The sequence below is a fragment of the Scyliorhinus torazame genome, chromosome 8 (genome assembly GCF_047496885.1).
Source record: "Scyliorhinus torazame isolate Kashiwa2021f chromosome 8, sScyTor2.1, whole genome shotgun sequence".
NCBI classification, from domain to species: Eukaryota; Metazoa; Chordata; class Chondrichthyes; order Carcharhiniformes; family Scyliorhinidae; genus Scyliorhinus; species Scyliorhinus torazame.
The window spans coordinates 190158298-190172098 of NC_092714.1; the positions used below are offsets into that span (position 1 = coordinate 190158298).

The 13801-nt window shown below is 40.5% G+C and overlaps 1 protein-coding gene across 4 annotated transcripts in view; it reads left to right on the forward strand.

The window, feature by feature from the left end:
- Positions 1-13801, forward strand: part of LOC140428306 (ankyrin repeat domain-containing protein SOWAHC-like) — a 145722-nt gene that overhangs the window by 8465 nt on the left and 123456 nt on the right. For all 4 annotated transcript variants that reach the window (XM_072514640.1, XM_072514643.1, XM_072514641.1 and 1 more), the window contains exon 2: positions 3023-3084. In XM_072514640.1, coding sequence (XP_072370741.1) covers positions 3023-3084 — 62 coding nt within the window. The remainder of the gene's footprint in view (positions 1-3022; positions 3085-13801) is intronic.

Genomic DNA, 13801 nt, shown 5'->3' on the forward strand with positions numbered 1-13801 from the left:
CGATCTAGCTATCGATTGGATTGTGTATTTTAGATTGTGAGCTAGGTGAAAGGTTTTGTCAGTAATACATTGCAAATGCTGAAATGTTAAGTCAGCTTATGTTGTAGGCAATGTGCATTTCCAACCGCATTAAAATTTCAGAGTCTCCTAAATGATATCTAGCCCAATTTTAGAGGCACAAGAGATTTTGCCTAATTTTACATCAACATAGTGGGATGATGGGGGGGGGGGGCGGGGAGAGAGAGAACAGAAAGGTGGGGGGGGGAGAGAGAGAGAACAGAAAGGTGTGGGGGGGGGGGGGAGAGAGAATAGAAAGGTGTGGGGGGGGGGTGAGGGAGAAAGCTTAAAGTTGCAAAGCTTAAAGCTAAAAATATGTGCAACAAAAAAAAGTCATTAGCCAAGTTCATGCTTTTTTTTCATATTTATTTGTTTAGATTTTTTGGAAAATTCTGGAATAAATAAAAAGCTGGTTTGATTATATAAAAAAAAATACATTTTTTACATCAACGTATTAGAAAAGTGGAAGTGGAATACTCTTAATTTAGATTACCAAATCTGTCACTAGCATCCTTCTATATTTTGAATGTCCTTAAATGTCTGTTGGGTTCTTCCAGACAGATATCATCTTTTGTTTGAAGGGAGCATGATCTAATTTTTGATCATAGAATCACAGAATTTACAGTGCAGAAGAAGGCCATTCGGCCCAACGAGTCTGCCCCGGCCCTTACAAAGAGCACCCTACTCAAGCCCACATATCTACTCTATCCCTGTAACCCAGTAACCCCCACTTAACCTTTTTGGACACTAAGGGCAATTTAGCATGGCCAATCCACCTAACCTGCACATCTTTGGACTGTGGGAGGAAACCGGAGCACCTGGAGGAAACCCACGCAGACACTGGGAGAACGTGCAGACTCTGCACAGACAGTGTCCCAGCCGGGAATCGAACCTGGGGCCCTGGAGCTGTGAAGCAACTGTGCTAACCACTATGCTACCGTGCTGATTTATGAACTACTTATGAATATGTTTACAGGCAAATAAATATGATCTGCCATTTTGCATTGGAATATGGAACTGTCCTAAGGTTTGAACTAAAACAATTTTCATTTATATAATCCAGGCATTCCGTAGCACTTCACAGTGAATGAAAATATGAAGTAGTGTCTTGTTATTTCTTGGATGGGTGTGATTGCCTGTTTGCACGCATCAAGGTTCCACAAACAGCGACTGAATGAATGAATAGTTTTTTAAATTTGTTATTTGTTGATAGAGAAATTTTGACCAGGGCACCAGGGGAGCGCACTGCCCTATCTGAACAGAACCTTTAATGTCTCAACTGGAATTCAGCTTTCTCATACATTGCTAAAATAGAAGCTTAGATTTTGTACTGACATCTATAATGGCATTTGAGTTTTGTTTTTATAAATTTAGAGTACCCAATTATTTTTTTGTTTCCAATTAAGGGGCAATTTAGTGTGGCCAATCCCCCTAACCTGCACATCTTTGGGTTGTGGGGGTGAAACCCACGCAGACATGGGGAGAATGTGCAAACTCCACACGGACAGTGCTATCCACTGCGCCTCATGCCACCCTTAATGGCATTTGAGTTGATGACCCAGTCACTCAGACCAGCGTCCTACCAAATGAATTTTGCATTAATGTGGATGGTCTTCAGTCGCAGTCTTTCAGAACCATCGATATAATGCTGCTATGCACGACTACAGTCTGAAACAAAACCCCTGTAACTGCATCATTGAGTGTCAGTGAATTAACTATAGAACCTGGGTGGTGCCGAAATATGTTCAGGCCCTCCGGTCTCATAATGAGAATTTTTTCTCACTTCTTCGTTTACTTCATGAGCCCTCATCCTTTTACCATTTAGAAGTTGTATGCAGTCATCAAATTATTTGTTTTACATACGTTGCAGAAGGTCCGATGATTCACATTGGTGTATAAATTTATTATGTCTTGGAGTCATTATCTCATAAACATCTTGCTCGAGTGGAAAAATCCCAGTTGTTTCCTTCTTTGAGTCCTTTTTTTAATAACTTTATTCTTGCTAACATTTAGTTATTTTCATGCCATTCACATACAACATTAATGGTCACGATCACAGCATTTATGACAGTTACAAGATTCAAATGCATCAGTACATATGGTTTGTTGTTCTATGTTATATGGGGTGGATTGTAAATATTTGTTTGAAGGTTGACATCCCTGGAGGGAGATGGCATATTGTGGGAAAGTGAGCCAGAAAGCTGGATCCTCAAGTTTAAAAAGTTTAATTACTGTATGTGAGTTTACACCCACAATGGAAGAGTGCTGATTCAAAAATGAGAGCTAAAAGGATGAGAATTAAGAGCAATACTTCAGATGACCTTATTTTCAGAGCATGATATTTTTTATATAATTGAGTACCAGAACTGCATTTAATAACTCAATTTCTGGTTTAATCAATATCCTGTGCAAATTTAGCTCACTGAATTTATACTCTGTGCTCATAATTATAAAATCTGGCCTTTAATTTCCCCTTATTGGCTTTGAACCTGTACTTATTTTTTTAAGTTCTATGTATTTGCACCCTCAGGTTTTTCCATTGTATTGAGAATTGTAAAACAAAAGCAAATACTGCAGATGCTGGAAAACTGAACTCAAAACAGAGAATTCTGGAAAGACTCAGCAGATCTGGTAGCATCTCTGGAGAGAGACAGAGTTAGCGTGTTGTGTCTGTATGACTGTTCAAAGAGTTATTAAGAATTCTACTGTTTAGGGTGAATAGCTTTAAATGTATTTTAAATAGCATCAGAGGTGATCTGCTAACTCCTATGGCAAAAATTGTCAGATTAGGATAGTTAAAATGGAAGCTGTAGGCAAATGATAAGACATTGATAACCCTCTATGATCTATTGCATGAAGTCCATAAAGCATCTTGTTTTACTATTTTTGCAATCTTATTTAACATAATTGTTATGTTTAAGGTTGGAATGTAAACGGTACTAAATTAAATTCTACTTTTCTGCAGCTAAATATCGCGATGTCTTCAAAGATATTGTCAACAAGATTGCACTGGTTAAGCAGGAAGATGTAAGTATTGATTAGATTTAATTATGTGTTCAAATATTGATCTCTTGCCCTTTCCCTCTTTCACACATCTGCAGTCTGCTTGTGCTTTCTAACTGAAACAATTTTTTTAGTTACACCCATTAGTTACTGACTACACATCATCAGTACAAGCAATTCATAAAAGATGTTGGATATGTGCATTATAAGAGCTTGCAGCCAAAAAGATTTGCAACTTGCTTAGCATAAACCAGCAGATGCTGTGACAAAGAAGTTCATTTCAGCAGGGCTGAAGATGAAGGCTATTGGGCTATTAAAATACTGTACTGATATCTTCTGATAGCTGATTTGATAGTGCGTGAATGACTTGGGGCGACACGGTGGCACAGTGGTTAGCATTGTTGCTTCACAGTGCCAGGAACCCGGGTTCAATTCCCGGCTTGGGTCACTGTCTGTGGAGTCTGCATGTTCTCCCAGTGTCTGCATGGGTTTCCTCTGGGTGCTCCTGTTTCCTCCCTTAAGTCCCGAAAGATGTGCTTGTTAGGTAAATTGGACATTCTGAATTCTCCCTCAGTGTGCCTGAACAGGTGCCGGAATGTGGCGACCAGTAGATTTTCACAGTAACATAATCGCAGTGCTAATGTAAGCCTGCTTGTGACACTAATAAAGATTATTATTATTATCTTGCAAACTAAAGTTTGATTCCTCTCTGCTAAATTGGCTAATCTTGGCACACTTGACAGTAAGTGCAGGAGATTCATGCCTTTATTACCTCTACATTTGACTATACCATAGCTCTCTTGACCAGTCTCCCAACTCGCACCTGCATCAGCGAGCTTATCCAAAGCTTTACTGTCCTCCTATTAACTCACCAAGACTTTTCACCCATCACCCCTGTGCTAGCTGATCTAGATTGGAAGCTGGTCTGACAATGTCACTATTTAATACTTCTCATTCTGCTTTTCAAATGCTTCCATTTCCCTGTCCATCTTTATCTCTAAGCTCCTCTAGCAATCAGCACCACAGTTATGACTTGCATTTTTATTGCAGGGTGCTTCACAGGAGAGTTATCAAACCAAATTTGACTGATTATAAATGCCAATTTCAAAATTTATAGTACATTAAGTTCTGTGTTTATTTTGACCAATGTAAAGAGAGAGCTTCTTTACCTATTCAGTTAATTCCGTATTAATGCAAGCCTACTTGTGACATAAATAAAGATTATTATTATTATTATTATTATTATTTATTAATTGGTACCTACAGCCGATCAGCTTCAAATAAAACAAATTCAATCCCTTGTTGAATCATTATTATTTGTAATAAAGTTAGTGATATTTGGATGTAGAGGCATCCAAAGCACGAGCCCACCTGTTCTTGTTCAGTTACTGGCGGACCCGCTGTGTTTTTCAGCATTTTTGTTTTAGTTTTAATTATTTCAGCTATCTTTACCAAGTGCTGAATTCGGGGAAAATGGCTCTTGTGCAAAATCACCGGCTACAAGTAGTGGGGTCTGTTATAATCCATCTGGAATTTTTGACGCTTTGCTACAGGGAATTTTGTCTTTCTTGACTGTACCAACTCGTACTACATGACTAAAAGACAAAGTAGAAGTAAAGAGGTGAATACAAGAAGAATACCATGTTAAACAGCAGTATTCTGCCCATTGTAACTGAACTGTGTGCCTCTTTTGAGGGCGCTCAGCGTTTTCCTGTTTGATCTCCTAATTTCAGCTGCCTTAGTGCCCCTTCTCCTTCCCCTCATCCTTTCCCACCAAATCATACTACTCTGATCCCTGTATTTATTGAGTTTCTCTTCCTGCCCTTTCCTTGCTCATTTAATCAATGAGACCCACCTCCTTTCCCCTGAGCCCCATTTCCACAAAACTACTGATTTCTCACTTTCTCATCCTGAGCCCACCCCGCCAACTGACATTTTAAATTATTCCTTCGTCAGAGGTACTGAGCCACAACCTTCCCCAACCTTTTAAAACTGTTGACATTGTACTCCTCCACAGTTAACCTATCCTGCATTCCTCATTCTTTGCAGATTAACATCCCATATCTAACTTCTGTTTTCTCTCCAGTCCCAAATCTATACCTATCTTTCCAGCAATTGCATGTGGGGAATTCCCCAATCAGGTTATCCCTGTTACAGCACCTGCACAACCCATTCAAAGCCCCACATGTTATCCCCTGGGATTGTGGTAAATTTTCCTCCCTGACTTCTCTGCAATCTTTGGAATGGTTTACCACACAATCCACTTCCAGCGCCTCTGTTCTGTCATGCAGTTCAAGAGATCCAATGTTTATTTCAGATGTTAAGTTGAGTTCATGGAATAAACAGTGTTTTGTGTTTAAAAACCCACGTGTCCATAATTGTAATCCCACTCCTAGGGAACAAGCTGTGTGCTAGGAAAAGCAACAAATACATGAAAGGGTGAGGTTGGTTGAACTCCATGATACATTTTGGGGTTCTGAAAACGCCTCGCCCATAACAATTGGGGGCTCGTCTGAGATTAAAGTCTATTGGATTGGCTTTTGTAAACCTAAAGACAGTGAAGGATTGTTGCTTTTCCGGTGTGGTATTTTAGTATAAGTGGGGAGAGTGTTGTGAACAATGGCTCTTTCAGAGGCTCAGAGGTTTTTGGGGGTTGAGAATGTCACACATAGTACTTTATGGACAGAATCGAAAAGCAGACTGTTGGATTTGGCGAGAACATTGCAGTTAACATTACCTGACAAAATGCGAAAAGATGAGGTAATTATGGCGGTGGTTAAGCATTTAAAGTTGCCTGAGATAGAGTTTGACTCATTGGAAATGGCAAAAATTCAGTTGCAAATTAAACAAATGGAACATGAGAAAGAATTAAAATGGCTGGAATATGAGAGAGAGGAAAAAGAAAGAGAGAGAGAGAGAGAGGAAAAAGAAAGAGAGAGAGAGAGAGAGAGGAAAAAGAAAGAGAGAGAGAGATGAAAAAGAAAGAGAGAGAGAGAGAGAGAGGAAACAGAAAAGGAGAGACAAGAAAGGAGAAAAGAAAGAATAGCCCTAGCAGAAGAAAAAGAAAGGGAGCTACAGATCAGGGAAAAAGATAAAGAGAGGGAGTTTGAACTTCAGAAAATGGCCATGACACATGACAATCAGTTAAAATTGGCAGACGTAAAGGGAAAGGTACAGTTGGATGATAGTGATGAGGATAGTGAGAAAGAGCGTCATAGTCGAAGGCTTGGTGGGAATCTATTTAAATATGTCCAAGCATTGTCAAGGTTTGACGAGAAGGCAGTGGAAGCCTTTTTCATTTCATTTGAGAAGGTCGCTAAACAAATGAAATGGCCACAGGACATGTGGGTGTTACTGATTCAAACAAAGCTGGTAGGTAGAGCTAGTGAAGTGTTTGCATCACTACCGGAGGAGGTATCTGGAACGTATGAGGAGGTGAAGAAATCCATCTTAAGTGCGTATGAGCTAGTGCCTGAAGCTTACAGACAAAGATTTAGAAATTTAAGGAAAGAATTTGGGGAAACATACATGGAGTTTGAAAGGCTCAAACAAAGTAATTTTGATAGGTGGATAAGGGCTTTGAAAATAGACCAAACATATGAAGCTCTCCGAGAAATTATACTTTTGGAGGAGTTTAAAAATTCAATTCCTGATGTAGTGAGCACTCGTGTGGAAGAACAGAGGGTTAAAACTGTGAGATTAGCAGCGGAAATGGCCGATGATTATGAATTAGTTCATAAATCAAAGATTGGTTTCCGACATCAGTTTCAGCCGGTGAGGGATAGAAACTGGGGACATGAGAAATACTCAAGTGGTAAAGGTAAAGGTGATCTGATGGGAGACAATAAAGAGAGTGTACCTCAGATTAAAAAAGAAATCCAGGAGGGTGGAAAAGAAATGAAAAGTTTCAGATGTTTTCACTGTAATAAACTAGGCCATGTAAAGTCACAGTGTTGGTGGTTGAAGAAAAGCACTGGGAAGGCTGATGTGGTAAAACAGGATAAGACGGTGGGATTTGTTAAAGTGGTAAAGGAAGGCCCAAGGGAAGCGAAGGAGCTGCAAACGATTGTACAGCCTGTTCAAGAAGTAATTGTTAAGAAGGTGCCAGATGTCTTTAAAGAATTTACTTGTGTGGGTAAAGTTTACTCGTGTATCAGGAGGAGCCGGTAAAGAAGTCACAATTTTAAGAGATACAGGGGCTAGTCAATCTTTAATGGTAAGAGATGAGGAATTATGTAGTTTGGGAAGAATGTTGTGTTGCTAATTTTCTCCTTGGTTCAATTGCTCTGTTTTATTACCTTTGCTCTCGAGTCGCAAGGTATCTTTATGATACCGCCACGAGGTTCAAGTCCGAGTAATGATCAATAATCCAATACACCGATTAGTAAGATTTAAATCAAAGTACATTTATTATACACAGTAATCGCTACTCATGCACAAATTCTACGCCTAAGCTACTTCTACAACTAACAGGCCTATACTTAACTTTGAACTGGCCCACCAGGTCAGGGGAACAAATGGCCTTTCGTTCGGGTTCTGAATCTGCGGGATTCAAAGTTGGTACGGATTGGTAGCTAGGAGCGCCTATCTCATAGCGAGCGTTGAGTTAATACTTACGATTTCGATGATCACTGGAGTCACTGCACCGGTCATGGTCAATGTTGGTTCCTTTTGCTGGGTGACCCGGGCAGGAAGAAGAGCGGTGAAGAGAGAGCGATTAGAACTTGGGGCTCAACTCTTATAGTCCCCAGGGGCTTCCCGCCTTTCGGGGCGGACCCTGTACCTGGTCCCAAGTGATTGGACTTTGTCCCAATCGCTTGGTTCGATTGTCTCCGATACTGGAGCGGTTCCCTGATCGATGGGCGGTCTTGAGGTGCTCGTTCACCTCCTTTGTTTTGGCTCCTGCTGGCGCCGAGGAGTCTGGCTTTGCTTTGTGTGTCAAAATGTTACTTATTGTTCCCGGGGATTGCTCATCAGTATGCAGATGGCTGTTCACTTTGTTATGCTGATGGTCGCTGGTATCGATGTTGTCTGGTTTTTGCAGAGGTAAATATACAGCAAACCTGCAGCTGCTGGTTTATGTCTTGTTGGCTGACTTTCCCATCAGCTTTTGCCGTTTGCCATTTTGAATCGGGAGTTGGCCAATTTAGGTGGCTACAGTTGCCAGAAAAGGTGGTGATATGTGGAATTCAGGGTGATAGGAGTAGCGTTCCATTATCTAAGGTAAGGTTGGAAAGTACAGTGGAGAGTGGTGAAGTGGTAGTAGGAGTAATGGATAAACTATCTTGTCCAGGAATACAGTTTATCTTGGGTAATGATATAGCTGGATCGCAGGTGGGTGTGATGCCTACTGGTTGATAAGCCATTGGAAAATCAATCAACTGAAGGGTTGAACGACGAATATCCTGGGATTTTTCGGATTGTGTAGTAACAAGGCCACAAAGTCACAGGTTAAGACGAGGAGAAATCAAAGAGTGAAGATGGCATTGAAGTGCAATTATCAGAAACTATTTTTGATCAGATGGTTGAAAAAGAACAAGAACATGTGGCGGATGAGGCGGATAGTTTTAGTTCAGGAAAATTGGCGGAGTTACAACAGAAGGATGTAGAAATAAAATGGATTTATCAGAAAGCATATACGGAAGAGGAATCTGATAGTATACCAGAGTGTTATTACCGTAAAAATGATGTCTTGATGAGAAAATGGAGACCTGTACATATGCAGGCGGATGAAAAGTGGGCAGAAGTTCATCAAGTAGTATTGCCGGTAGGGTATAGAAAGGAAGTGTTGCAAGTTGCACATGAGGCACCAGTGGGAGGTCACCTGGGAATAAGGAAAACTCAAGCTAAAATCCAGAAACATTTTTATTGGCCTGGACTACATAAAGATGTAGTTACATTTTGTCAATCATGTCACACATGTCAAGTGATAGCAAAACCTCAAGCAGTGATAAAACCAGCGGCCTTAATACCCATTCCAGCATTTGAGGAACCTTTTACAAAGGTCCTAATCGATTGTGTAGGACCGCTTCCTGAAAAAAAAGTGGGAATTAATATCTTTTGACTGTAACGGATGTGTCTACTAGGTTACCAGAGGCCATTCCAGTATGTAATATTACAGCTAAAAGGATTGTGCAGGAGTTACTTAAATTCTTTACTAGATATGGACTACCCACAGAAATTCAATCGGATCAAGGAATGAATTTTACTTCAAAGTTATTCAAAGAAGTTATGGATAGCTTAGGAATAAAACAATTTCAATCAACTGCGTACCATCCAGAATCGCAGGGAGCGTTAGAAAGGTGGCATCAGACATTAAAGACCATGTTGAGGGCGTATTGTCAAGATTATCCAGAGGATTGGGATAAAGGAATCCCATTCATATTGTTTGCAATTAGGGATGCACCTAATGAGTCTACCAAATTTAGTCCTTTTGAACTAATTTTTGGTCATGAGGTAAGAGGACCACTTAAATTGATTCAGGAAAAATTGGTGGGTGAGAAATCGGAAATTACACTATTGGATTACGTGTCAAATTTTAGGCAACGATTAAATAGAGCAGGTGAATTGGCTAGACAACATTTGAAAGTTGCACAAAATGTGATGAAACGGGTAGCGGACAAGAAATCCAAAGTTCGTAGTTTTGCCAGTGGGGATAAAGTTTTAGTGTTGTTACCAGTGGTAGGGGAGCCTTTAAAGGCTAGGTTTTGTGGACCGTATCAGATTGAAAGGAAATTAAGTGAGGTGAATTATGTGGTAAAAACACCAGAAGACTCACCGAGTGTGCCATGTGAATATGCTTATAAGGTACTTTGAAAGGGAAGGATGAGGAAAAGGAGGTTTTAATGATTCTAACTCAAAGTGACAAACCAAATCCAGATGACTGTGAATTTGACATACCTCAAATTAAATTGGAAAATGAGGATGTTCTTAAAAATTGGGATGAATTGTTAAGTCACCTTCCAGAGGAAAAACAAACTGACCTGAAAGAGTTATTGATATCGCATGGGCAAGTTTGTAGAGCTAAATTGGGAAGTACTAAAATGGCTATACATGATGTAGATGTGGGAAATGCTGTTCCTATCAAGCAACATCCATATAGACTTAATGCTTTAAAATTGGCACAGGTTAACAAAGAGATTGAGAGTATGTGTAAAAATGGCATAATTGAAGTGGGTTGCAGCCAATGGAGCTCACCCATAGTGATGGTACCTAAACTAGACGGTACCCAACGGTTGTGTGTGGACTATCGAAAGGTGAATGCAGTTACAAGAACGGACTCTTATCCTATCCCACGTTTGAAGGATTGCATTGAGAAAGTGGGACAATCTGCTTTTATTTCCAACTTCCAGACATGGAAAGAACATTTAAAACATCGTATGGAGTTCTTCGATCGACTTCAGGCAGCGGGTTTGGTGATAAACCTAGCCGAAAGTGAATTTGGAGAAGCCCGAATCACTTTCCTTGCAGAGTTTCCGATACCCTCAAGACAAAGGGAAATAATGCGATTTCTTAGCATGAGTGGATTTGATCGAACGTTTATGCAAACGTTTTGTGGCGTGATTACTCCACTGGTGGACTTGCTAAAGAAACGTCAAAAATTTCAAGGGACAGCAGACTTTCAACAGGCATTTGACTGCCTGAAAGCTGTGGTAACCAATGTTCCTGTATTGGAGAATTGCAAGGGGCTCTGTGGTCAGATTGAACTAAATGATCTGATTCTGAAGAGAAATGCCGAGGAATAGATGGATCGTGCAGAGACTTTGTTCAAAGAGACTGTCAATTGAGAAGGTTTTCGGTTAGAGGAAGAAGAACAAAGAAAAATGGACTATATTATTATACCTGTTTGCATGTGTTATTTTTTTTTTTGAAACAAAAAAGTATTTTTACTGTGTACATTTCTTAGTGGATGGTGCAAAAGTGAAAAATGAAACCATCTTGAAGTTGATGGTTTACTTTTTTTCTTGGGGGGAGGTGTCATGTGATACGACATGGCTCTTGAAGCAATGTACTTTTAAGAAAACAGTGATGTCAGAGAGTGGGTGGAGCTGAGGTCAGGTCAGCCATTTTGGCAATTTAGTTTTGCAGTTTTTGAAAAAGAGCTGGTGTGTGTCTGTTTCCAGAGAGCTGCAGGTTTTTAGTTTCAGTTTGAAAAGAGCTTGTGAGTGTCTGTCTTTTGCAGTGAGCTGGATTTGCTGTGATGTCTGCCATAAAAGACCATCTCTGGATCATTTGGGTGATTTAAACTCATCATAGTAAAACCTTTAACCTGATGTGATTTTGTTTAAAGGTGTTAAGTCCCTTGGAAGTTTGAAGGAACATTTTAAGGAATTATTTACTGTGGCAATATTTTCTGAGTTGTCTTTGAAGTAAGGGGTTGTAAGAGATCCAATGTTTATTTAAGATGTTAAGTTGGGTTCATGGAATAAATAGTGTTTTGTGTTTAAAAACCCACATGTCCATAATTGTAATCCCACACCTAGGTAAAAAGCCGTGTGCTAGGAAAAGCAACAAATACATTAAAGGGTGAGGTTGGTTGAACTCCATGATACATTTTGGGGTTCTGAAAATGCCTTGCCCATAACAGTACTCACTGTTTAAAAGTAAAAGTTAGACTGGATCGCATGACGAACTTCCTTTTTATGAAGTCATCCTGTAATCCCTGAAAGCCATTTCCCCTACAGGTTCGGTGGGTTGGTCATGATAAATTGCCCTTAGTGGCCCAAAAAAAGGTTGGGTGGGGTTACTGGGTTATGGGGTGGAGGTGTGGGTTTCAGTGGGATGCTCTTTCGAAGGGCTGGTGCAGATTTGATGGGCAGAATAGCCTCCTTCTGCACTGTAAATTCTATGATTCTACATTAACATGTGTTGTTTACATAAGTGTACAGAACTGATCAACCCATGAGACTTTAAAAGTAGAGGTAATCCACCCAGTTTTTGTAATGGTAACCTGGAGGTTTCTTTAATTGCTCACAAGTAATCTGTGGGATTGGCAGCCTCGGATGTTGTTCCTGGTTACATTTGGGTTCTAATCCTCGATCGTAATGGATCAAATTTGTCCTCCGTTGCGCCTCACTGTTGTAACTTTTATATGTAATGACTTCAGAGGACTTTAATTCTGAAGAAATTCTTGCCATCTTGGCTGATTGCAACATACCTTCTCTGGGATCCTGGATGAGAACTTCTTGTCCTAACTCTAAACATGGCAATTCTGTGCCTGCACGTTGGTTATCCTTTCAGTCTCTGTCAAGTCTCTCGGAGGATAAAATGGGTAAGAGTAGGTGCATTGTGATGCACTGATCTGACTAACATGATTTCTGTCAGTGATGGAATAGTTGCACTTAACCGTGTTGCGCACATACTAACATTACAATGTGTAGATCTTGCTTGGTCTGTCTCCATTTGAGAATAGGGATTAAGATCTAGGATAATGAGGCAAATGAATATATGATTTGATATTCTCCTTCTCTTACATCCTGAAATTGCAGACCGTTATCCATAATGATCTCTTTAGGAACACCAAATAAACAAAAAAAGCATTTGGGGTGTGCACAACATTTGTGCTAAATGAATAATGGGGTACTTGGTAAAGTAATTGACGATGAAGTCAGTGCCATGGACATGAAGACATCGGATGCAATTTTTGACCAATGATGGGTAGAAATATAATGTGGAATCAATGGTTCTTTGTGCTGACTTGACATAGGCTCTTAACATACCTTGCACTTATTGATAACTTCAGTGTCATTGTTCATACCTGACAAATAGATTGTCTCCCTTGTGATTCTTCTCATCTGATCTATTTTTAAAATTAATTCTTTACGGGATACGGGCTTTGCTGGTTGTGCCAGCATTTGTTGCCCATCCCTAATTGCCCTTGAGAAGGTGGTGGTGAGCTGCCTTCTTGAACATCTGCAATCCATGTGGTGAAGGGACACCTTTTTTTTAATTGATGTTTTTTATTGGGTTTTTGAACAAGTATATTTACTGTTATGTACACAAAATAGAATGCATAAAAACATATACATAGAAGAGGAGGGAACACACACAAAAAACAAAACAAACAACAACAAAAAAAGTTAGAATAATATAACTGGTAAGGTATGTGCTAGCTCAACAACAGCAGCTCTGTACAATTGGCAATGTTGTTTTTAGCACATAAGTAGGCATCTGTTTGTAGGGGGGGTTGGGGGGGAGGGAAACTGGGGGGGTACATATACATTTGGGCACCGGGGAAATAATTACAGGGGGCAATATACTAATGGATCTGGTGTAGCCGCTGGTTTCTCCCGGACGGTTTTCGCTGCTGTTGTCGTCTTGCGATTACCTCCGCTTCAGCCGTTTGTCCCGTCTTTCGCCCGGATTTTCCTTGTTCTCTGCTGCTGTAGATACCAAGTTTGTTATCGTTTCCCGTGCCCCCCTTCCGGCTGTCATTCCCTTGCCTCCCCCCACCCCACTGGTTCCCCTCTATTGTTCCCTGTCTCCTCCTTCTCCTCCCCCCCCCCCCCCTCCCCTTCTCCTGTGGTTCGCCTTTCTTTTCTCTTAGGTTTACCTGCTGTCCCCCCTGGTCTATCCCTCCCTTCCCTGCCTCGGATACTTTCCCCTGATTCTTGGCTACCTGGTTATTCTTCTGCTTGTTCGTTGGCCACAAACAGGTCCCGGAACAATAGGGTGAATGGCTCCCATGTTCTGTGGAAGCCGTCGTCTGACCCTCTGATGGCGAATTTGATTTTCTCCATTT